At 42.3% G+C, this 22,613-nt stretch overlaps 1 protein-coding gene and 1 long non-coding RNA gene across 2 annotated transcripts; one reads left to right on the forward strand and one right to left on the reverse strand.

Moving 5' to 3' along the window:
- Positions 1-3,260: 3,260 nt before the first annotated feature.
- LOC119656763 lies at positions 3,261-6,095 on the forward strand. Its single transcript, XM_038063380.1, has 3 exons — positions 3,261-3,641; positions 3,729-3,742; positions 5,523-6,095. Exons 1-3 carry the CDS (start codon positions 3,347-3,349, stop codon positions 6,093-6,095), a joined length of 882 nt encoding a protein of 293 aa, XP_037919308.1. The 5' UTR covers positions 3,261-3,346.
- LOC119646961 lies at positions 3,744-5,704 on the reverse strand. The gene is made up of 2 exons (XR_005248789.1): positions 5,544-5,704; positions 3,744-4,678 (listed from the first exon to the last, which is right to left on the reverse strand). It is a non-coding gene; the product is annotated as an uncharacterized LOC119646961 (long non-coding RNA).
- Positions 6,096-22,613: the final 16,518 nt, after the last annotated feature.

Below are 22,613 nucleotides of genomic sequence, written 5' to 3' on the forward strand. Positions count from 1 at the left end.
CGCAGCAGCCGCCACCGCTGTCGCCCCAGACGCCATCACTCCAGCGCCAGATGCCATCACCGTTGATGCTATGGCTAGATAAAGCGTCTTCTTTTGAGATAAATAATCCAACCTCTACATCCCAAATAGTAAAGTTTGTTGATCAAATAATCTCATGTAGCAGTTGTGAGATAGAGGAAGATCTTGTTGATTTACAAACTCATAAACACACACATTCTTGTTATCCGAAACCAGGAAGACCTTGTCGTTTTGAAATACCGTTTTTTCCCATGGATAAGACTGAAGTACTATTCGAATTAGAAAATTTAGATTCTAGGGCGAAAAGTTACAAACAATTAGGCAACATTTTAAGAGAAAAATTGGAAAACATGTCAAGTGATGTGAATATTCCAGGACTTTTTAACATTTGCTGGCGTCACCCGCGAGCAATACATACTAGCCACAAGAAGTGCGTTAAAACGTCCGAAAATATTTTTGAAACGGTCGCCGAGGGATGTATACATAAATCCTTACTCAAAGAAAATAATCCAATTGCATAAAGCCAGCATGGATATTCAATTCATTTTGGATCCTTTTGCCTGTTCTTTACGTATAGTTAATTATATAAACAAAGGCGATAGTTCCATATCTCGATTGTTGAGAGCAGCTGCTGAAGAAGCTAAGAAAGGCAATACAAGTGTCCAACAATCCCTTCGCAGCATTTCTAATGTGTTTTTGAACGCATCTGAAATATCTGCACAAGAAGCAGTATATTCGCTGATGGGTTTGCTAACATCAAAAAGTAGTGAAATGGAAATTTTCATAAATATCAACCAGACTGAAACCCGAGTTCATTTATTGAAAAGTACGAAGGATCTCAACGGCATGAATCCAAGAAGTGTAGATATCTTTCAAACGGGTTTGCTAGACCATTATATTAATCGACCAACCACACAATGCTTTGAAAAAATGTGTGAGCATTCTTCGCATCACATTATACATATTCTAAACGAAAAGGCAGAAAGGAGGTTTCAGATTACGAGGAAAACGCCGAAGACGATGAGTGATAATAGCAATTGAATAAAATTAACCAATGATTTGGGGTACATACACTCGCTAGAAAAAATGTGCGTACACTAAGCAGTTTCTGGTTATTCGTTAGTAAAACACACGAATAAATTAGTTTTTTAAAAACATTTTATTGTTTGCATATTGCTTGTGGTCTTGTTGTTTTGATAAGGCCACTTTTACGAAATTAGAATTCAAGGAAACTGAAATAAAAAAAGGGAAATAAGAAAAGTCACAAATGTTCAGTAGAAAAAGTCTGCGTACAGCCACATAATTAGGTGATTCCTCGAAATATAAATCCTTGCCATTTGGAGTAAATTGATTGTGAGTTATTGGTTTATGGCTGTGTTTGAAGTGTGAAAAATAAGGACGTTTTTTCGTTATTTTGTGTGTATAATTGTTATTATGGAATTGAAGCGAAAAGAGATTTGTGTAAGTGAAAGAAAAGTTATAATAAAATTATGGGAAGAAGGAAAAAGTTTCCGCGAAATAGCCAGGATAGTAGGAAGGCGACATTCATCTGTTCAAAGGGTAGTTAACAACTTTAAATCGACGGGAATAATAACATCGAAGCCACGATCTGGTCGCCCATCGAAGTTGTCGATTAGGGAAAGGCGAAGTATTATAGGTTCGGTGAAAAAGAATCCACGAATAACTGCACCACAAATCGCGAAAAATATTGAACTTAAGTTCAACAAAAAAATTTGTGCTGATACTGCACGGAAAATACTCAAGAGAGCTGGTTACCATGGGCGAGTTGCACGTAAGAAACCATTTATTTCATTAACTAATAGGCGAAAACGAATAAAATTTGCGAATAAGTACGTAAACCAATCAAATCAATTCTGGGAAAATGTGCTTTTCTCAGATGAAAGTAAATACTGCATTTTTGGAATAAAAGGAAGAAAAATAGTATGGAGAAAAGCATGTACAGCATTGAATAAAGAAAATTTGATGCCAACGGTAAAGCATGGTGGTGGCGGAATAATGATTTGGGGGTGTATGGCAAGTGGTGGCGTAGGAAATCTGCAATTTATAGAGTCTACCATGGACAAATATGACTACCTAAATATTTTAAAACGTAGTTTAAAACAAAGTGCTGAAAATTTACGCCTGGGTGACGAATTTTATTTTATGCATGACAACGACCCTAAGCATACGGCTGAGGTTAATAAGCTGTGGCTATTATATAATGTTCCCAAACAGTTACATACACCCCCACAATCGCCAGATTTAAATCCCATAGAACATCTGTGGGATTTATTAGAACGCAGAATTCGCCAATACGATATAACTTCAAAGGATATGCTGAAAAATGTATTACAAGAAGAATGGAATAAAATAAGTGTTGAAGAAACATCTAAACTTGTATCTTCTATGCCGAAAAGATTAAAAGAGGTCATAAAAAGAAAAGGGTATCCTACAAGCTACTGATTTGCTTTTCATATTTACTCAAATATAATTTTTTTTCAATATTTGTTTACTGTACGCAGACTTTTTCTACTGAATTATTGCGATTCTTTTAATTTTTGGCTTTATAACCTGGTTTTTGTAAGACTTATAACTTAGTGAATTAAATACACTAAAACTACGGAACTATTTGTAATGTTTGGATAATAAATTCGCCACAAAAATTAGCTTCATTTTTTTGTTTTACTAAGGAAAAGTATCATACTACTGAGTGTACGCACACTTTTTCTGCCTAGTGTATGTCGCCGCAGAAAAGCAAAAGTTATCCGATTCTGTCGCTTCAATCTTGCAGAAAATGGTGAAGAGGACAAAATTCCTGGAGGTAATCCGCGGGGAATTCAAAATGAATCTGTGATCGAGTTTGTTAAGCAACCTTCATTTTTATCCACGAAAGAGTTTCAAGCTATGGCCCGTTAACTAAATCTGGACCAGCGGAACCAACTGGAAAAGCAGCTTTCGGTATTGGAGGTCAAACAATACCAAGTGCATTTGCTTTACCTGTTTCTCAAGCGGGTTATTCAATGTAAAATTTCCTAGCAAGTGTAAAGGGGGCTTTACACGCAACGATACGTTGTAGCAATTTATCGTAACGATCAGATTGTTACAATTTATCGTTGTGTGTAAACGGGAGATTGTAGCGATTTATTGGGATTGGAGTTGGAGTGGATGGTTGATGCCGGCCGGCATCAATTTCTGGGAATCGTAACGACATGTTGGAACGTGTAACCAGTTGCACCAATTCATCGCTACGATTTCACTCAGTGTCCATTCTGTTTTTGCGCTGAGGTGTTTGTATTGTAGGGTTGTTTCGTGAGTGTTGTAGGTAATCATGGCAGAAAATGCAAGTAAACAAACACCTCGTGAGTTCTTAATTGAATTTATAGAACTTTATAGAAGTTTTACCTGTTTGTGGCTCGTTAAGAGCAAAGAATACTCCGACAGGAACAAAAAAGACTTAGCTTATATTGAGCTAGTTAAAAAGTTCAAGGAGTTTGATCCGTCGGCAGATAGGAACACTGTCGTAAAAAAAATTAACGCGTTGCGTACGGTTTACAAGAAAGAACTTTCGAAAGTTAAGAGTTCGGAGAAATCTGGGGCTGGTGCGGATGATATATACAAACCTAGTTTGTGATATTTCGACCTTCTTCATTTCTTGAACGACCAGGACTTTGCAAGACCTAGTAGAAACACAATGAGTGATGTGGATGCAGTAACACAACAAGACGTAAGTAAAAATGCAATTTATTAATAGCATAAATAGTGTAATGATTTGGTTGAATTGTTACAATAATAAAACAAATTATTCAATCTAGTGTTTGTATAGTATGCTTTAACTTTAGAACTGTTAATTTCAAGCGTTAAGTGCAAATTTTTCTTGCCAAGGAACTGACCCCTCACCGTTAAAATACATACAGAACTTTTCTCGAACAGTTTTCGCGTGTTGTAAAACTTGACCTCCTGAACGACGTTGCAGGTTGTGTAGCAAATCGGGATGAGCCCTTGCACCTAGTTGAATAGTACCATCGATAATATTTTCATGATCAAAACTATCAGGAGGGGTGTAGGTGGCTGATTTTTTTCGCAATAAGTTGTGCAAAGCACAGCACGCAAGAACTACTGATTCAATGGTTTCCACATCTAAGTTTATTGCGGTGTGAAAAATGCGGAATCGTGAAGCTAAAATTCCAAAACTGTTCTCAACCACTCGCCGTGCCCTCGATATGCGATAGTTGCAAATTTTTCTCTCGTTGTTAAGGGAATCCCGGCTGTATGGCTTAATAAGATCAGGGCGCTATGCAAAGGCGTCGTCCCCCACAAATACATATTCCAGATCAAGATCGAAGGTAACTGGTTCAGGTTCAGGAATGTTCAGTTGCTTATTTACAAGTTTTTCATAGAAAAGAGTGTTGTTTATGACGCCTCCATCAGATATTCTACCGTTCGTTCCTACATCACAATATATAAATTCACAGTGAGCGTTTGCTATAGCCATCAAGACTATACTGTGTGTCTTTTTGTAATTGAAGTAGTAGGAACCGCTATCCTTGGGTTGCACAATCCGGACATGCTTTCCATCGATCGCCCCCAAACAGTGAGGAAATTGCCACTTCTCATCAAAATCTGAAGCGATTTTTAACCACTCACTTGCTGTTTTAGGAAACTGAAACAAAAAACTATACTTAATATTCGTTTTGAGAATGAAGGGGGTCCTAAGTCCGCATCAACTTAATGCAGGACCGGACCAATTTACTCCTTCTTTTCTGGTCCACGGACCCCTCGCAGGGCTTGCACCCAAACTTTTTTAAAAAAAAGTCAAGCGACGACGGCTTTACGGTTTCTTACCAGGGCAGAGGCAAATCGTCAGACGCTGCCTCACCTCTGCCCTGGGAGCAGCGTGACCGTAGCGGCTCGCAGATGTTGAATGCTCCTTTATATAATTCGTAAAACACGACATGCCTACGAATTATATTGAGCGCAAATCCGCCTTGTTGACCAAAGCTGGCCAGGGCTTTTTTTTAAAAAAGTTTGGGTGCAAGCCCTGCGAGGGGTCCGTGGACCAGAAAAGAAGGAGTAAGTTGCTCCTCAATTGGTCCGGTCCTGCATTAAGTTGATGCGGACTTAGGACCCCCTTCATTCTCAAAACGAATATTTCAGCCCTGGCCAGCTTTGGTCAACAAGGCGGATTTGCGCTAAATATAGTTCGTAGGCATGTCATGTTTTACGAATTATATAAAGGAGCATTCAACATCTGCGAGCCGCTACGGTCACGCTGCTCCCAGGGCAGAGGTGAGGCAGCGTCTGACGATTTGCCTCTGCCCTGGTAAGAAACCGTAAAGCCGTCGTCGCTTGACTTTTTTTTATACTTAATAGTTTTATTATCAAATTATTTATCTAATACTAGATTAAGTTAGGTTAGGTTAGGTAGGGTTAGGTTAGGTTAGGTTATAGTTATATTTCCGTGTTTGTGGGCTTAATAACTAACAATACGTGGTTTTTTTGAACAGGAAGATTCAGAACCTACTGACCAAGACCACTTTCAACGACGAGAGATAAACACACCGGCTCCTCCGACATCGGGGGATGATGGATCAAGTGCATCAACAAGTGTGGCAGCTTCACCAATGTTATCACGGCCAAAACGAAAAAAGAACATGACTCCAGCAGATGAAGTGATACACCTCGCGGGAGAGCAGTTAAAAGCTCTTCGTCCTGATGATGAATTCGAAGCCTTCGGAAAGTATATAGCGCATAAGTTACGTTCCCTTAAAGGAAACCAGTCTGTATTCGCACGAAAACTCATAAACGATGTGATTTTTGAGGGAGAGCTTGAAGCACTCACCAAAGATTTTAAAGTAATGGATAGTCAACCACACCGTTCACTAGGAAATGACTATGTACAATTCCACCCTCCATCATACCTTCAACGACCCCACCCTCCACCTTCCATTTCTCAAATTCCAAATCATCAACTCTCACAACTCTTAACAAACCAATACAGTCCTGAACAAGCCGACTCCCAACAACCCATTACTCAGCAACCAGAACCTCAACAACACACTGATTCAAACTACACGTGACACTCAGCTAGTGAGATATATTCCAAGCAATTAATGGGTAACAATGTTTCGACCTTCTTTAAGAACTTCTCTGAGTAGCAGGACCTTTTCTTCTATGCTTATTTACTTTATTGCATTGTATTACACTTGATTGAATTATATTACACTTGATTGTATTGTATTAGAATTTATTGTATTGTTTTAAGCTTGAATTTGAATATGATTACAAATAATAAACTGTTCTTAACATACCTGTATGTATTGTTTTAATACTTCGTAGATAGCCTCACATGTTTCCGGGATTATTTTGCTGAGAGCTGGTCTAGAAATGGCAGTTGAATATTCCATGTCCTTCAAACTTCTTCCAGTGGCAAGGAATCGTAAGGTAGCAGAGAGTCTTTCGTGGGGAGATACCGCTTTCCTCATAACAGTATCACATTTCGCTATAAACGGAGAAACTAAACTTAGCAGCTCAACATAGGTCTCTTCGTCCATTCTCAAATAATTTCGCCAGTCATTTGGTTCATTTTGTAATTCTTTCAACAATTTTACATGAGAGAAATCCTTCCTCTTAAGCAACCACTCCCGGCTCCACTGTGTTCTTGGTTTTCGCGACTTCTTCACCTTTCTCACCTCTCAACCGATGTACAGCGACAGCAACACTACTTCCTCCATGGTTAAAGCTTTTATAAAGACTGGGGGGTCGATGTAGGGTGACATTTGACAAGAAATCGTTACAATTTAGCGTAGCGTGTAAACAGTGCTCTACTCTTTCGATTTGTTGGAGCGATAAATCGTTCAATGAATTGTTACGAGTTATCGTTGCGTGTAAAGCCCCCTTAAGTAATACACTAGCCTGTAAGTTGGCTAAATTAAAACTCATTATTATAGATGAAATTTGTATGGTTGGGCTCGGACATTTCACTAGATAAATCTAAGATTGCAGTAGATATTTTGTACACACGAATACTTCGGTGGAGTGTCAGCAATTGTTGTTGGGGATTTTAGACAATTACCGCCAGTTGAGGACAATTGGATTTTCCAACGCAATCATTCAAGGAATCCTTTAGCTAGTTTAGCAGGTTCACCATTATGGGAACTTTTCAAATTTTTCGAATAGTTTTCATTATGCGTCAAAGATGGGATGCATTTTTTTGCGATTGTTTTAAATAACATGGTCTCTGGGACAATGACAGAAAATGGTCTGCTTTTAATGAAGGCAAGGTATTTCAAACAGAAAGACATTTCTCCCAGTGCCGAACATATTGTTCATTTGTATCACAGCAATACAAACACAACTTGTTCTGGGGAAAATAGAAACAGAAGATGCAACCGTTATTGCTCTAGATGAGGTGTTTGGTGAGCCGAACACTTCGGCTAAACACAAAGCTCTTCAGAATGTTGCATTACCCCCAACACTTCAAACAAATGGTATACTACATAAGCTGTTACTAAAAGTGGATGGGCGTTATATGCTCACCGTGAATATTGACACATTGGATGGCTTGGTAAATGGTGCGGACGGAGTTCTGAAAGCGCTAGACTATGGAACCAATAAGCGCACGGGTGAACGTAGACCTCTTCGCATTTGGCTACAGTTTTCTGATGTTGAAATCGGTAAAACCAAAAGGGTAAACTTTTCCTATTCCTCGCGCATATTCGAAGCTAAGCTTCAAAAAAATTGGACTCCAATTGAGTACATTTCTTCAAAGATTAAGAGATGGAAAGCATCAAATTTGCAAGTGCGACGAACACAACTTCCTGCTGTTCCGGCTAAAGCGATTATAATACATAAAAGCCAAGGGTCAATAATAGCTCAAGTAGCAGTACATTTGCCTCCACATTGCCACCGAGCATTGATGTACGTTGCATGTCCAAGAGCTAATTCCTCGGAAGGTTTATTCATTATAAATGAGAAAGAGTTTAAGCCTCCCGAGCCACCTTCACACTTAAGTCCTCTTTCAGTGGAAATGAAACGGCTAACTGAACAACCATTTGTATCCATGTTCAAATTCTTGAGAGAAGGAAGAAGTCCAACAATACGCCAAATACTATTTCGCAATGTCCAGTTTTTAAGAAAACATTTTTCGGACATATCTACTGATCCAGGAATAAACAAATCAGATATAGTAATGCTAGTGTGGCGCGGCATTCGAAATTTATTTCGAATGTTGCGAATACCAGCGGACAGATAACGTCATCGGCGCCTCCACTCAGTTTAAACCTCGCCACAGGAGTGAAGAGCAGAGTGCCATGAAGGGACGGCAGATATGTCAAAGAAAACTAATACAAAAAATAGCATGGCTGCGTAAATTGTATACCTAAATGTGGAAAAGAGAAATATTGTTTTGTTTAAAAAAATATCAAGAGACGTTATTGTTGTGACTTAAAAAAAAGATAAAAGTATTTAGCATCCGAAAAGCATAATTAGCAACTTAAATAAGTTAACACTTTTCATAATTGGTTATTATTTATTTAATTTATTTGACATCACTAAATAGCATGGCGTAAGAAAAAAAGAAAAGAATAGAGAGTCGTCCGTGAGTCGTCAAATGAAAGAAATTGAATCAGATTTATTAATTATGTAATTTAACAAAAAGAAAAATAATAATTGAAGTTTGGTCTACGATTTTTAATAAATGTAATGAATAAAGAATTATAAAAGTTCTTAAACTAGTGGAAACTTGGAGCTGCGATTTATTGAAATCGATAGAGTGGATGGACTTCATGCAACTGCATCAAATCGTGGCTATGGAATAATTGTATGGGTGAAAGATAATATTTTAAATACGGGGCGACTTATGCAAGAATCAATTAAGCATTTTATTCATAATTCCGAAAATCAGGGTCATTGTGAAGTAGTCATGTTTGTAATGGATAATATTCAATTGGTAGCTATTTACCGTTCTCCTCACTACTCCTTAAATTCCTTTTTTGATACTCTTCAGAAGGAATTATTGTTAGCTGGAAAATTTCAAACTAACTCAATCATAGTTTGTGGTGACTTTAATGAAAATTTTATTAGTGGAAAAGAAACCGCTATTGAAGCATATTACGCGAGCAATGGTTTAAGACCCATGATTCAGAATATACCCACCACTAGGACATACTCAAATAGATAACATTTTTTCAAACATTTCAGTTGATGCGGATGTGTATGAAACATTTTTCAACTACCGTCGATCTTTATGGGCGCGATTCTAGACATAGATATATGTATTTACAGTATGCAGTCCAACAATGGTGAAAGATTATAAGCAATATCTACTTCTCTGACTTCTTTTACAACATAGTTAAATATACATTTTTGAGTGGAATTGCCAATTAGCTATGAAACCGTGCCTGATGAGCTATTACTATAACTTATGGCAAACCCCCTCCCACCCAATTGATGGTTATACCATCCTTGCGGTTAATGGTAAAGTATATCTTAACGCTGAATTCATTTTCGCGGTCGCGCGGTTCCTCACTGTAACGATGAAATTCTAATATTTTGAAACATCTTACAACGAGCGCGAAGAAACCGCCTGTGTAAGGTTTAGTGACGAACCACACATAGTGCTATATTCTCTTAAATTTTATGTGTGCATTTCCCTTCATATTTTCATACAACTGAATTTCTTATATATGAACATTTCATACCTGAAGCCTAGCTTCTGGTTGCAGATTTATTTGTATCTGTTTGAAGTGAACTTCTCTACATTTCCTAATAGCGTTCCGCTCTTAATATAAAGCATTTGGAAGTAAATATAATCGATAGCAATAGGCTATTGAAAAATGGTGTGCAAATGACTTTTAAATTATCATGGAAGTGCAACTGTCAGGCACTCAAAGTTCGTCACATAGAGTAACACAAAACCTTTCGTACCTGAAGCGTTCAGCTTCCGGTTTCCCGACTTGTTGTTATATTGAATGCATTAAATATCTGAATAAATAGTTAAATTACTTTTTATTGTGAATTTCTATGTGCCCATATTTATTCTTAACTGAAAAAGGGCAGTTGGGAAAAATTCGGTTAAATACCCAAGAAGGCACTTATAGTGAATTCGGCTTTCTGCTTCTGCTTCTGGATAACTACCTCTATAGTGTGACATTTTATTGAAAGCACTTGTCCGGGTTTCACTGTATACAGAAGTAGTTTCAGATAATTTCAATCGATGAACACCGTCCGATCACTCAGAAAATCTAGTTACTACATATAACTTTTTATGCCTTCAATTTTGTGTCGCATATGTTCGAAATTTAATTCCTAGTGTAATAATTTTTTTGTGATGGTCGTGTGGTCATATGTGTGAGATAAAGTGCTGGCTCAAACAAAAAGGTTTCCTTCTTTGAAAATTAAAAAAAAAAATACTCTTTCTACCTTCCAGTCTGTGAGCATCTGTAAATCGAAAGTAAAGAAAAAACGTACATTCTAGCTTCCTACTGATAATAATACTTCCGATAACCGGGCAGTACAGGGCATAACGAACAGCAATGGCTTTCAACCACTTAAAATCGGAAATGCGAGATTCATTCAATCATACAAAGACTTGTTGCATATAGTTCGACTCAATCAATACGAAAACAGCATAAACGAATTAAATAACTGAATTCAATAAGAAACACTCAAACTAAGAGAAAACTAAGCGCAGTACAACTTCGAAATGAATAAACAAATGGTAGAGTGACTCAGTAATATCACCAACCATATTACCAAATAGCAAAGAGCGATAACTAATCCGAATAAAGCTGCGCCGCAACAATTATCTACAATAAACCAGCCCAGTGTGTTATACATGATCGGGAGATGACAGCATCATTTTAGTTGAACCTAACCACCTGCTATTCATAAATATTCCTCAACAGCATCACTTATTCTTCAATAAGCCTGGAAAATTTGGACCAAATCTCTATAAACCCATCGAATTTCAACGAAATCAACTGGACGTCTTACAATCAAGGTAATTACAACAGAAATCTACAAATAGAAAGTTGGAAGAGTACCAGCTCACCAGAAAGCCATCAATAAACATCTCGACTGAATTTTGGAATCCTGTAAACGAAATACCAACTTTTGTTATTTCCATCGTTCCCGTCATCATCTTAACCAAGGCAATCCTTATCACCTCATTATCATATTCCAGACGAAGGACAATAGTCGATCCGGACCAGGAAGAACCAGTGCGATTCTTCTGGTCAGCGCTTCTATCCAAGGGAAGAGGAGTTACATCCGGCGTAACGGCTTAAGGGGGTGATCCCGTATGTCGGATCCGGGGAATCGATTTTTTTTTGGCATTAATTGTATCTAGATATAGTGTAGAATATATGGGCAAAGTGATTTTTTGATATTCGGAGTCGTTTGGAAATTATAATGTTAAACGCGTAATAAGTCACATGCCAGATTTATGTCGTCGTAATAAAACGCGTATTTATCTGTCCGAATGACGTTCCAATGACTGTGCTAAACGGACAAGAATTGAAGCCAAGGCCGTACATGTGTTTCTTGAAGAAATCTAAGGTGTTTCGACTAGGTATAGCAGATTAATGGTCAGTTAAGGTTTTATGGGTAAAAATCGCATTCTACTTTTTAAATGCGTTTTTCTCGAAACCGCATGTTGAAAATCGGCTGCCACCATAGCCAAAAATCTATTAAACGAAATTCTTTGAAATTTTCACGACTTATTCAGAACATATATCTACGGTCCGCAAAACTAGGATAATTGCGATTCATTCAGTAGTTTTTTTTTTATTCATTGAAGAAGCGGTGAAAAAAACATTAAAATTCACAAAAAAGAAGTTTGTGGACTGTAGTTAAGTCTGTACATTAAAATTCCGTTTACTTTTTTTTCTTTAAGATGATCGCAGTGCCCTCTAGCGTGGCAGCAGAAAAACACTTTTTTTAGAGATGGGTGTATAAATTGCTCTGGATTTCAATAACCAACTATGCGATCGGGTTGGAAAAATTACTATGTACGCTCAAGATATTAATAAATCTATGGTGATGCGATCGGGCTGGAAAAATTAATACGCATGTTCAAGATATTAATAAAGATATGTTGAAAAATTCGTATTTGTATCTTTATCCAGTTCTTCACAAAAAATTTCTAAAAAAGTAGTCGAAAATACAGAGAAGTAACAAAAAAGCTGGTACTGCCAGTGCCTACCAGTTACAAAATCAAAGGATTACCCCACTTGATACTAAGTGCCTTTTCATATTTTCTATTTATTAATTATTGATTTTTTTGCATACTTCCTTTTGTGACATTCAATTAGTGCCTTATCTAATCTTCCCTTAATATTTTTCTTTTAAGTTGATGTTCAACTTTTTTTTCATCATCAATGAATTGTTACCCCTAATTAAGTAAATTATTGTAGTTATTTTGTGGCAAACAATCTAACATTTTCTTCAGCAAAAGTCTACACTCTTGGTGTGCATGCTAACTCTTGTACGTGAAGCTGCCCAAAATGAGTTTATATCTAATATAATTTATCTGGTTTCCAATTTCATTATCATACACAATGCCGAGTTAGTTTTAATAATAAAATATCTTTTTCTAAAAAATAGAGAGTTCCACGAAATCGTTTTTTATGAAACAAGTAGCATTATTGTGGAAAATGCAATTAAAAAAGGACGTTATTTGAATTGTTTCCTTTGAAAACTCATTTACCATCTATAGAATATTTTTTAGCGCTTGGAACCTTATGTAAAATACTGTAAAACTTACATTATCATTGCTTACTACGTACTATTTTCTCCCATACACTGTAGATTCATATATATCTAAAAATACAGGCCTACTAAGCATATGTAAATTTTGTATAAATTAGGAAACATGAATTGAGAAATATATAGTTCGTCAGAATTATCAAAGCTGAACAGGACGTGTTTAAATCTTGTGGAGTTTAAGCAATTGCTGCTCCCAAAATCGGTTGGCCTGGAGTTCGGAACTTTAGCTGCTCCGACTCTCAAAACAGCTTTACAAGCTTGGCGTCTGCTGTCTTCTTGACGCATGGACGCCTTCTGACAACTTCTCGATGCAAAGACCTGTAAAGTGCCGTATAGCGTATAGTCGATTTCGCGGATACTCATGACCTTTTACTTGCGATTAAATGGTTCATTAAACGATTGCTTCATCTCCTTATATTTTCCTGTGGGAGCAGTGAAACGTAAATCAACTATATTCTCATAAGACGTCGGCATTTTACCACCATATGAGACCATCGCACCTCAATATCGCACATAGGGGTATTTTGCTGATCTAGCCCTGGGAGCAACGTGACTGAAAGCGGCAACAGATGGAAATCGGTCCTTTATGAATGTTTTACGGAATACAACTTTCTTATCAGTAAGAATGCCGTATTTTGTAAAGCTTTGATGGCATTTAGCACATACTTAATTTCTTCTTGGGTTATATCCACAGATACTTTCACGAACCTGATTCGAGTTGGTCGACAACATCCTGGTGACGACGGGGTTAAATTTTTTTTATAAGAACGTTATGTACATTCTGTTGGATAATAATAATAATAATTGTTGGCGCAACAATTCCGAGATTCTTACCCTGATTTGACTCAGGTACTCATTCACAGCGGAGTCGACTGGTATCCGACGTCAAATCACGATACAAATCCCACTGCGCGTCCACCCTTAAGAGCCTCATACGTTTCATTTCTGCGCCCCATTAGTTTGTTGGTTCACTTTTTAAATAATAGGGATCACTTCTGACGATTATGTGGCTTGTGTGACGGTCGTTTGCTTTCACTGAAACAGTAGAGAGAAGACCTACGCATAGTGCACAATTGAGCACCTCGTAGTATAATACTTACCGTGAATTTTCCATGGAGAACATACATAAACCAACAAAAAAAAGTCGACGAAATAACAGAGAAGGAGGTAGAGCTGAGTGCGGTTAGGTGCAGCACAAAAATTCGTCGTTCACCGCAGCGATCAGCGAAAGAGGCAACTAGGGCTGACATACCCGATGTGACACCCGGACGCCCAAGTAAAGAGGAAGCCTTACCTTACCTTACGTGCGGGGACGGCAACTCCAATACTCTGTGGTACCCCTGTTCCGAAAAAAGCCCAGTCAGAATCGCTAGTCCTGAGCAGGTGGATTCGGATACAAACCGAATGCAAGTGCAGTCGACCGTCCTAGCTAGAGCCGAAGAGGAAAGGCTCATCAGGAAATGCGCGGCGGCGGTGAAGGGTATGCGGTCGGCAACGTTGTTCCAGAGGAACGTCAACAAAGGCGTCGAAAACGGGATGATGGAACTGGAGGAACTATTAGGCGAACGTGGATAGCAGTGGAAGATGATTGGAGAGCAGAAACAGCCGCACTCCCCGCTGAGAACGCTGTTTGCACAAAACGGACCGCATATAGCCCACTGCAAAACGCACTGGGGAAAAGGCTGAAAGAGGGCGACGTGCCTGAAGGAGACTTTATCAAAGTAGTTACCAAGGCCCAAAAAAAAAGCGAAGAAAGAAAAAAGGAAACAACTGACTACGCCGCCAGAGACCCGTCTGCCCAAAAACAAGGAGGCTACAAACCAAAAGCTGGGAGCAGGAAAGACGGAGAAACGAAGGACTAGACCGTCGGCTCTGCTCATTAAGCCGACGGAAAGCAAGACATTTGCAGAAGTCCTTAGGGAAATCCGCTTCAGGATGACACCCGAAGAAAACGGAGCAGAGGCGTCTTCCATATGGAAAACGAGGAACGGCAGAGTCCTCGTCGAACTGGGTCCGAAGACGACTAGTAAGATTACGTTCTGCGAAGCGGTCAAGGGGTTATTGGAGAAGAATGTTCTTATTTCTAGCCTAGAGCCCATGTTCTCTCTAAAAATCCGGGATCTTGACTTCCGCACAGAAAAGGTCGAAGTGGAGGAGGCGATAAAGTGTGAATGTCCAGAAGTAACCAATGCCCGGATAGGTATCACCTCTGTGAATGTTCGAGGCGAAAAACTCGTCGTGGTGGAAGTCCCCCAGCAATAGGCGAGAAAACTCCTTGGCAGCGGGAAAATCAAAATTGGATGGGTAGTATGCAGAATGCGAATAGTCCCCACTAAGTGCTACAGATATCTGGACTATGGACACACGTCAGCAACTTACAAGGGACCGGACAGGAGGATAGCATGCCGGAGGTGGGGCCAGGTAGGTCATCAAACGAAGACCTGCAATGAAAGCGAAAGTTGTGTTCTCTGCAGGGGTCGTGGCGTGTCTGGTGAGCGCGAAACAGGGACCCGGCTTCATGACATCGCGACTTACCGGGCACCGCTGCCATCTGGGTTTGGGACGACGTTCGACTTCGTGTTCTTGCCCAAGGCCGAGGGAGTGGATTTTTCTCGATTTGGTGTTTAGAGATAACGGTTTTTAGCGTTTACCTGACGCCGAATGAGACGACGCCGGAATTTCAGCGCCGGCTTGATGTTCTGGAGGACACCGTTTCGAGCACGGAGGGACGAATTCTGGTAGGCGGTGATTTTAATGCCAGGGCCCTTGAATGGGGGGAAACGAATTCTGGAAATGGCGGCGAGAACCGGGCTCGTAGTTTTAAACACCGGATCCATGCCAACGTTTCGGCACCCAGGTTGTGAAGGAAGTATTCCTGATATCACTTTTGCGTCAGAATCTTTAGCATTATCGGTGAACAGGAGGCGACTGCTAAAAGACTTCTCGACAAGTGATTAGCAGTGCATCGCATTCGAAGTGGTTGACGCTACTTGCCAGCGAGCACCAACCCGACGCTCCCCCTGAGTGCGTAATGTCGCAAGGGTGAACATCGGGAAGTTCGTCGAAGCTTTTGGAGCAGGCAGATTCGCACTGGAGGATGCTCACACCGTCGTAAATTCAGTGATGAACCTGATAACGACGGCTTGTGAGGCTTCTATGCCCCGGAAGAGCCCCAAAACAAGCCTTCTATGTGCTGGTGGACGGCGGAAATTGCCGACCTACGGAAGGAGTGTCATAAGCTCCGCCGTTTGGCACAATGTTTACACGCCATCGAGGAGGCATGTGCCATAAAGGCACCGTATAGATCAGCAAAAAGAAAACTCCGCAGAACTACAAATAAAAGCAAAGCTCGCGGCTGACAGAACCTTGTCAACGAGGTGAATGAGGACCCGTGCGGACTTGGCTATAAGCTTGTCACCCGGAAAATCAGGGCTCTGCGGAGGCCCTGCATACGAAGTACCGACCAGATGGAACGCATTGTACGGGCATTGTTCCCGAGACACCCTGTACGGATGGATGTAGATAGCGCGGAAAGCGTTGAGGATTGCCCCCTTTTCACAATGAGAGAGGAGCTCGAAGAAGCGGTTCTCACTATGAAAAGCAAGAAAGCGCCAGGTCCTGATGGCATCCCGGCGGAAGTTTACAAACTGGTGTTCCGCCAACGGTCTGACTTGCTGCTTGAGGCGTTCAGCACTTGCTCAAAGGAAAACATTTTTCCTTGTCGCTGAAAGGTGGCCAGACTCGCGCTGATCAACAAGGGTAAAGAAGACCCTGAGCTCCCGTCCGCATACCGACCGCTGTGTATGCTTGACACCGTCGGGAAAGTGATCGAGAAGCTCATCAGAAGTCGATTCGCTGAAGCGATCCCCGCTGCCGGGAACTTATCTCCAAGGCAGTTCGAGTTCAGAAGAGGGATGCTGTTATGAAGGTCGTGGAGGCTGTTCATCAAGCTGGGGCACACAGTCGCCGATCTCGACGAATAGTGTTCCTCATAACGCTTAACGCTACAAATGCCTTCAATTCCGTAAGATGGGCAGATATGCTAGGCACACTAGAAAACTCACTCCACGTGGCAAGCTATCTATTGCGGATATTGAGGGATTATCTGAAAGACCGCTCCCTGCTCTATGAGACGCTAGAGGGCCAGTAGAGGATGGAAACCACGTCGGGAGTAATATAGGGAAAGTATAATACTTATTTAGAATCGTGTCATTTCGGGATGGTTTGAAAAAATTTTGAAAAAAATTAGTTGTAAGATCCCGCAAGATAATGCAAATTATCGTCCAGGCCGTCTTCGTCGTCGAAGAAATGAGGGCAATCCATTTTCGAGCATATCAGACACGGAAACCGTCGAAGAGTCAAACGCCGAAACAATTAGCGTCTCTGTCAAAACATTAAAGAAGTCACGGGACGAAATCATTACCAAGCCGAAGTTTTACCATCGAATCATTGAATTTGTTTGAGAATTGTGGGGTCCTAAGTCCGCATCAAATTAATGCCGGAATTTGTGTTTTTTCTGCGCTTGCCGACATACTAGTATGTAAACGTCATTTGGGCAATCTGGCGAAGAAGGATTGAATGAAAGGATTATTCATTTATAAGTAATGCTTATGAAATAAATAGACGAATCGTGTTGAGAATGCGCTTACTTGGCATCGCCCCAAAAGAAATATATATATTTTGTGTTATTATGAATTCCTCCAGGTTGGGGGTTGGGTGGGGCTGACAACCCTACACGGAAAACCTATGTTACGAAGTCACACAAGGAGCCTCGGACAGGATGGATCTTACAACGACGAACCCGGCAAAGACAACGGATTAACGATTTGCGCATTTTTTATGGAACGTGCGCTCCCTGTACAGACCGAATGCTGCTGAGTAACTAGCCGATACCCTGTCCGAATATAAGGCTGATGTAACAGTGCTACAAGAGATGCGATGGAGAGGGACCGGTTTCCTGGAGAAGAGCCGCTACACCATATATTATAGTGGCCACCCAGTAAACCATGTGATCGGAGTAGGTTTCTTAGTCAGCCAAAAAATGAAACCTGCTGTTATCGGCTTTGAAAATATAAGCGAAAGGCTATGCACTCTGCGTTTGCGAGGCAAGTTTAGAAATATAAGCCTCGTAAACGTTCACGCCCCTACAGAGGAGACCCCAGAGTCGGAGAAGGATACCTTCTACGAGGCAGTAGAACGAACCCTCGAAGCCTGTCCCAGATATGATACCAAAATCATACTTGGGGATTTTAACAGCCAAGTAGGGAAGGAGCCCGTATTCAGGCGATACGTTGGCTCCCATAGCTTATACGAAAAAACAAATGATAACGGACTGCGCACTATTCAATTAGCAGGGTCACACGAAATGGTTGTTGGAAGTATCTGGTTTGCGCGGAAAGCGGTCCACAAACATACGTGGGCCTCTCCAGACGGGACCACTTTCAACCAAATTGACCACGTGTTGATCGAACGCCGCCACCTTTCAGCCTTGATGAATGTCAGAACACAACCAATATAGACTCGGATCACTATCTCGTTGGCATGGTGCTCCGAGCTCTAATTACGTCGCAACCTTGAATCCCCTCTGACAATCAGGTGAGAGTTAACACTGAAGCCATCCACAATGCAGCCCTCCACGACACCTATAAGAGGGAAATGGATGTCGCAATAACTGCAATCAACAAAGGACCTGGAGATGAAGCATCAACAAATGATCTTCACAACCACCTGAAGAACGTTATCATTGATACGGCCACAAAGATACTTGGCCCCAGCCGCAAAAGGAATCGGAACGGCTGGTTTGACAATGAATATAAGCTAGCAATGGAACGGAAGAATGCCGCATACCGAGTAATGTTGCATTCTCAAATAACGCGGGCACCCGCAGAGACTTATCACTAGCTCCGTCGGCGGAGAAGCGACTTCACAGACGGAAAAAGGAAGCCTGGGAGAATCAACAAGTCTGTGAACAAGATAAGAACAGGGAGCAACCACACCAGGCGCGGAAGTTTTACCAACAAGTCAGCAGGATGAAGCCTTATACACCTCGATGTTCATCCTACCGAGACAAAGAGGGAAATCTGATTTCCGACAGAATGGGCATATTGAAGCGATGGGTTGAGTACTTTGATGAGCCACTGAACTACCAGAACATCGACGAGTTGGAGGTCCCGCCAACTGAAGACGACGGACAAATACTGCCACCACCAAATTTAGGAGAAACAGTCCATGCAATTCATCGCCTACAAAATCATAAGTCCCCAGGAGCCGATGAAATTACAGCCGAATTGGTTAAATATGGAGGCGATCAGTTACACCATGGTTTATCAACCTATGCTCAAGGTATGGGACAGCGAATCAATGCCTGACGACTGGCAAAGAGGCATTATCTGTCTCATACATAAAAAGGGAGATATCCCACAGTGCAGCAATTATAGAGGTATCACGTTGCTGAGTACCATCTATAAGATATTCTCCGCTATCTTGCTAGGCCGGATAGCCCCATACGCCCAGAACATCATTGGCCCATACCAAAGAGGCTTCACTCCAGGCAAATCATCAACAGATCAGATTTTCTCTCTGCGGTAAGCGATGGAAAAACTGTTGGAATATGGACAACAGTTGCACCATCTATTCATCGACTTTAATATCGCCTATGATAGATGTGTCCGGATAGCTCGGTGGTTAGAGCATTAGGCTGTCATACGGAAGGTCGCAGTTCAAATCTCACTGGTGACAGTGGGATTTGTATCGTGATTTGACGGCGGATACCAGTCGACTCAGCTGTGAATGAGTACCTGAGTCAAATCAGGGTAATAATCTCGGGCGAGCGCAATGCTGACCACGTTGCCTCCTACAGTGTACTGTAGTGTACCGTTACGGTCTTGAATGAAGTGCTCTAACACACTTCAAGGCCCTGATCCAACATGGATTGTTGCGCCAACGATTATTATTATTATTATTATGATAGCATAGCCAGGGTAAAACTGTACACGGCCATGAGAGAATTCGGTATCCTGACGAAGTTAATAAGACTGACTAGGCTAACCCTGACCAATGTGGAAGGCCAGATAAAAGTAGCAGGATCACTATCAAGACCTCAACATCAACAATGGTCTACGACAAGGGGATGCCCTATCATGCGTCCTTTTTAACCTGACCCTCGAGAAAGTGATCCGCGATGCTGAGGTACGATCCTCTTCAAGTCCACCCAACTACTGGCCTATGCTGACGATATCGACATTATCGAAACTAGTAAAGCACAATGTGCAGCACCACATAAATACTACTGGTTCCCCGATTTTCTCAAAGGTGCGTCCTCTACCACCCCAGAAACTGGCTATCGCGCGGAAAGAATTTGAACAACTTGTTCAACAGGGTATCTGCAGGCCCTCAAACAGCTGTTGGTCTTCCCCTTTACATATGGTCCCTAAGCCAAATGGCGAATGGCGTCCCTGTGGGGATTACAGAAGGCTAAACGCACAGACTGTTCCTGACCGATATCCGATTCCACTCATCCACGACTTTGCGCATCACCTCGCGAATTGCCGCATCTTTTCGACCTTGGACTTAGCCAAGGCATACCACCAAATCCCAGTAGCTCCTGAAGACATTCCAAAGACGGCAATATGCACACCCTTTGGACTCTTCGAGTTCACCCGAATGACTTTCGGATTGTGCAATGCGGCGCAAACCTTTCAAAGGTTCATTCACTCAGTCCTGCGAAACCTCGATTTCTGTTCCGTCTATTTGGATGATGTTTTGGTCGCTTCTTCTACTGAGTCTGAGCACTTAGCCCATCTCGAGTGCATTTTTCAACGTCTCCTTGAGGCCGATTTAGTCCTAAACGTTGAGAAATGCAGGTTCCTTCAAAAACAGGTGAGATTCCTCGGCCACTCCATTTCCTCTGAAGGAATACAGCCCGACCCAGACAAGGTGCAAGCAATCACAAGCTTCCCGCGTCCAAAAACAGTGAGGGAGTTGAGGAGGTTCTTGGGCATGCTAAACTTTTATCGTCGTTTCCTGCCCAAGGCCGCCCATCACCAGTCCGTTTTGAACGCGTACTTGTCTGGACCCAAAACAAAAGACACACGAGAGATTGTGTGGTCTGAAGAGGCTGTCTGCGCGTTCAATAAATCCAGACAGCAACTGGCTGACGCTACACTCTTGGCATTTCCTCTACAAGATGCACCCCTAGCCGTTTTTGTTGATGCCTCTGACATCGCAGTAGGTGCTGCCCTTCACCAAAAGGTGGACCAAGTTTGGCAGCCGTTGAGCTTCTTCTCGAAGCAGTTGAATCCCGCTCAACGGAACTACAGCACCTACGATCGCGAACTGCTCGCCGCATACCTGTCCATCAAGTACTTCCGTTTCTCCCTAGAAGGCAGGCCGTTCACAGTGTTCACGGACCATAAGCCTCTCACGTTCGCTTTGAAACAGAAGCCCGACAAAGCGTCCCCTCGTCAGCTTCGACACCTGAGCTTCATAAGCCAGTTCACGTCAGACATCCAACACGTGTCCGGGAAGGACAATATTGTTGCTGACGCTTTGTCTCGTGTCTCCGAAGTTAACATCCCCGCCTCACTCGATTTCTCGGCTATTGCTAAGGCGCAAGTGGATGACGCAGCACTTCAGAGCCTCAAGTCCAACCCCAAATACAAATTTCGGGAGTTGCCCATCTTCGGCTCAAACCTCTCGCTCTGCTGCGAAGACTCGGAAAAGGGACCTCGGCCATACATTCCGGCCACATTTCGCAAGGAAGTGTTCCACGCAGTTCACGACTTGGCGCACCCCGGCATCAGGACAACAAACCGGTTAGTCACCGGAAAATACTTCTGGCCCTCCATGAACAAGGATATCAATTCCTGGGCCAGAGAGTGCATCGCATGCCAGAAGTGTAAAGTCTCCAGGCATGTAAGGAAAGAAGTGGGCTCATTCCCCCGCACTACCAAGCGTTTCCACACCATACACCTCGACATAATAGGGCCTTTGCGAGACTCGCACGGTTACAAGTATTGCCTCACAATCATCGACAGGTTCACGCGGTGGCCTGAGGCAATACCTCTGAAGGACATTACGGCGCAATCTTGTGCCGAAGCCCTCTGCCGAGAGTGGATACCTCGCTTTGGCGTCCCTGCAGTGATCATCACTGACCAGGGAATGCAATTTGAGTCCACCCTTTTCTCCGAGTTAGGCAAACTCCTGGGTTTTAAACGCCAGCGGACTACTGCATACCACCCACAGTCCAATGGGATGCTAGAACGTTGGCACCGGACGCTGAAAGCCGCCATTATGGCACGCGACGACCCGTCCTGGACGCAAGTCTTGCCTCTCGTCCTACTCGGCCTTCGTACAACCCGCCGAGAGGAATTTGCTGCCAGCCCCGCGGAGCTGGTTTACGGGGAGAACCCAAGACTCCCAAGCGATCCGGTCTTCGACAAGAGATCGGGTCTCACGGAGTCGGGGTTGGTGCGTCTGCTGAGAGACAATCTCCGACGCATCAAAGCGCCACCACCCACTCGACACTCGTCCATATCTGCTTGTTCGCCCAAGGAACTGGACACGTGCACGCACGTGCTGATCAGGACGGATGCCGTCCGGAAGCCGCTGCAGCCTCCATATGAGGGCCCGTACCGCGTTCTCGAGCGGGGAGAACATTTCTTCCAGCTCGAGATCGGTGGTCACAAAAAGGCGGTCTCTTTGTCCAGGCTGAAGCCCGTGTGCGCCCCGAAGCAACGTCGTGTCCGCTTTGAGGATTAACGGCGAACGAAGTTCGGGGATCCGTCGCCGAAACCCCCTAGGTTTCGTCTGGGGGCGGAGTGATGTGGCGC

Source organism: Hermetia illucens, chromosome 1 (assembly GCF_905115235.1).
Source record: "Hermetia illucens chromosome 1, iHerIll2.2.curated.20191125, whole genome shotgun sequence".
Lineage (NCBI taxonomy): Eukaryota > Metazoa > Arthropoda > Insecta > Diptera > Stratiomyidae > Hermetia > Hermetia illucens.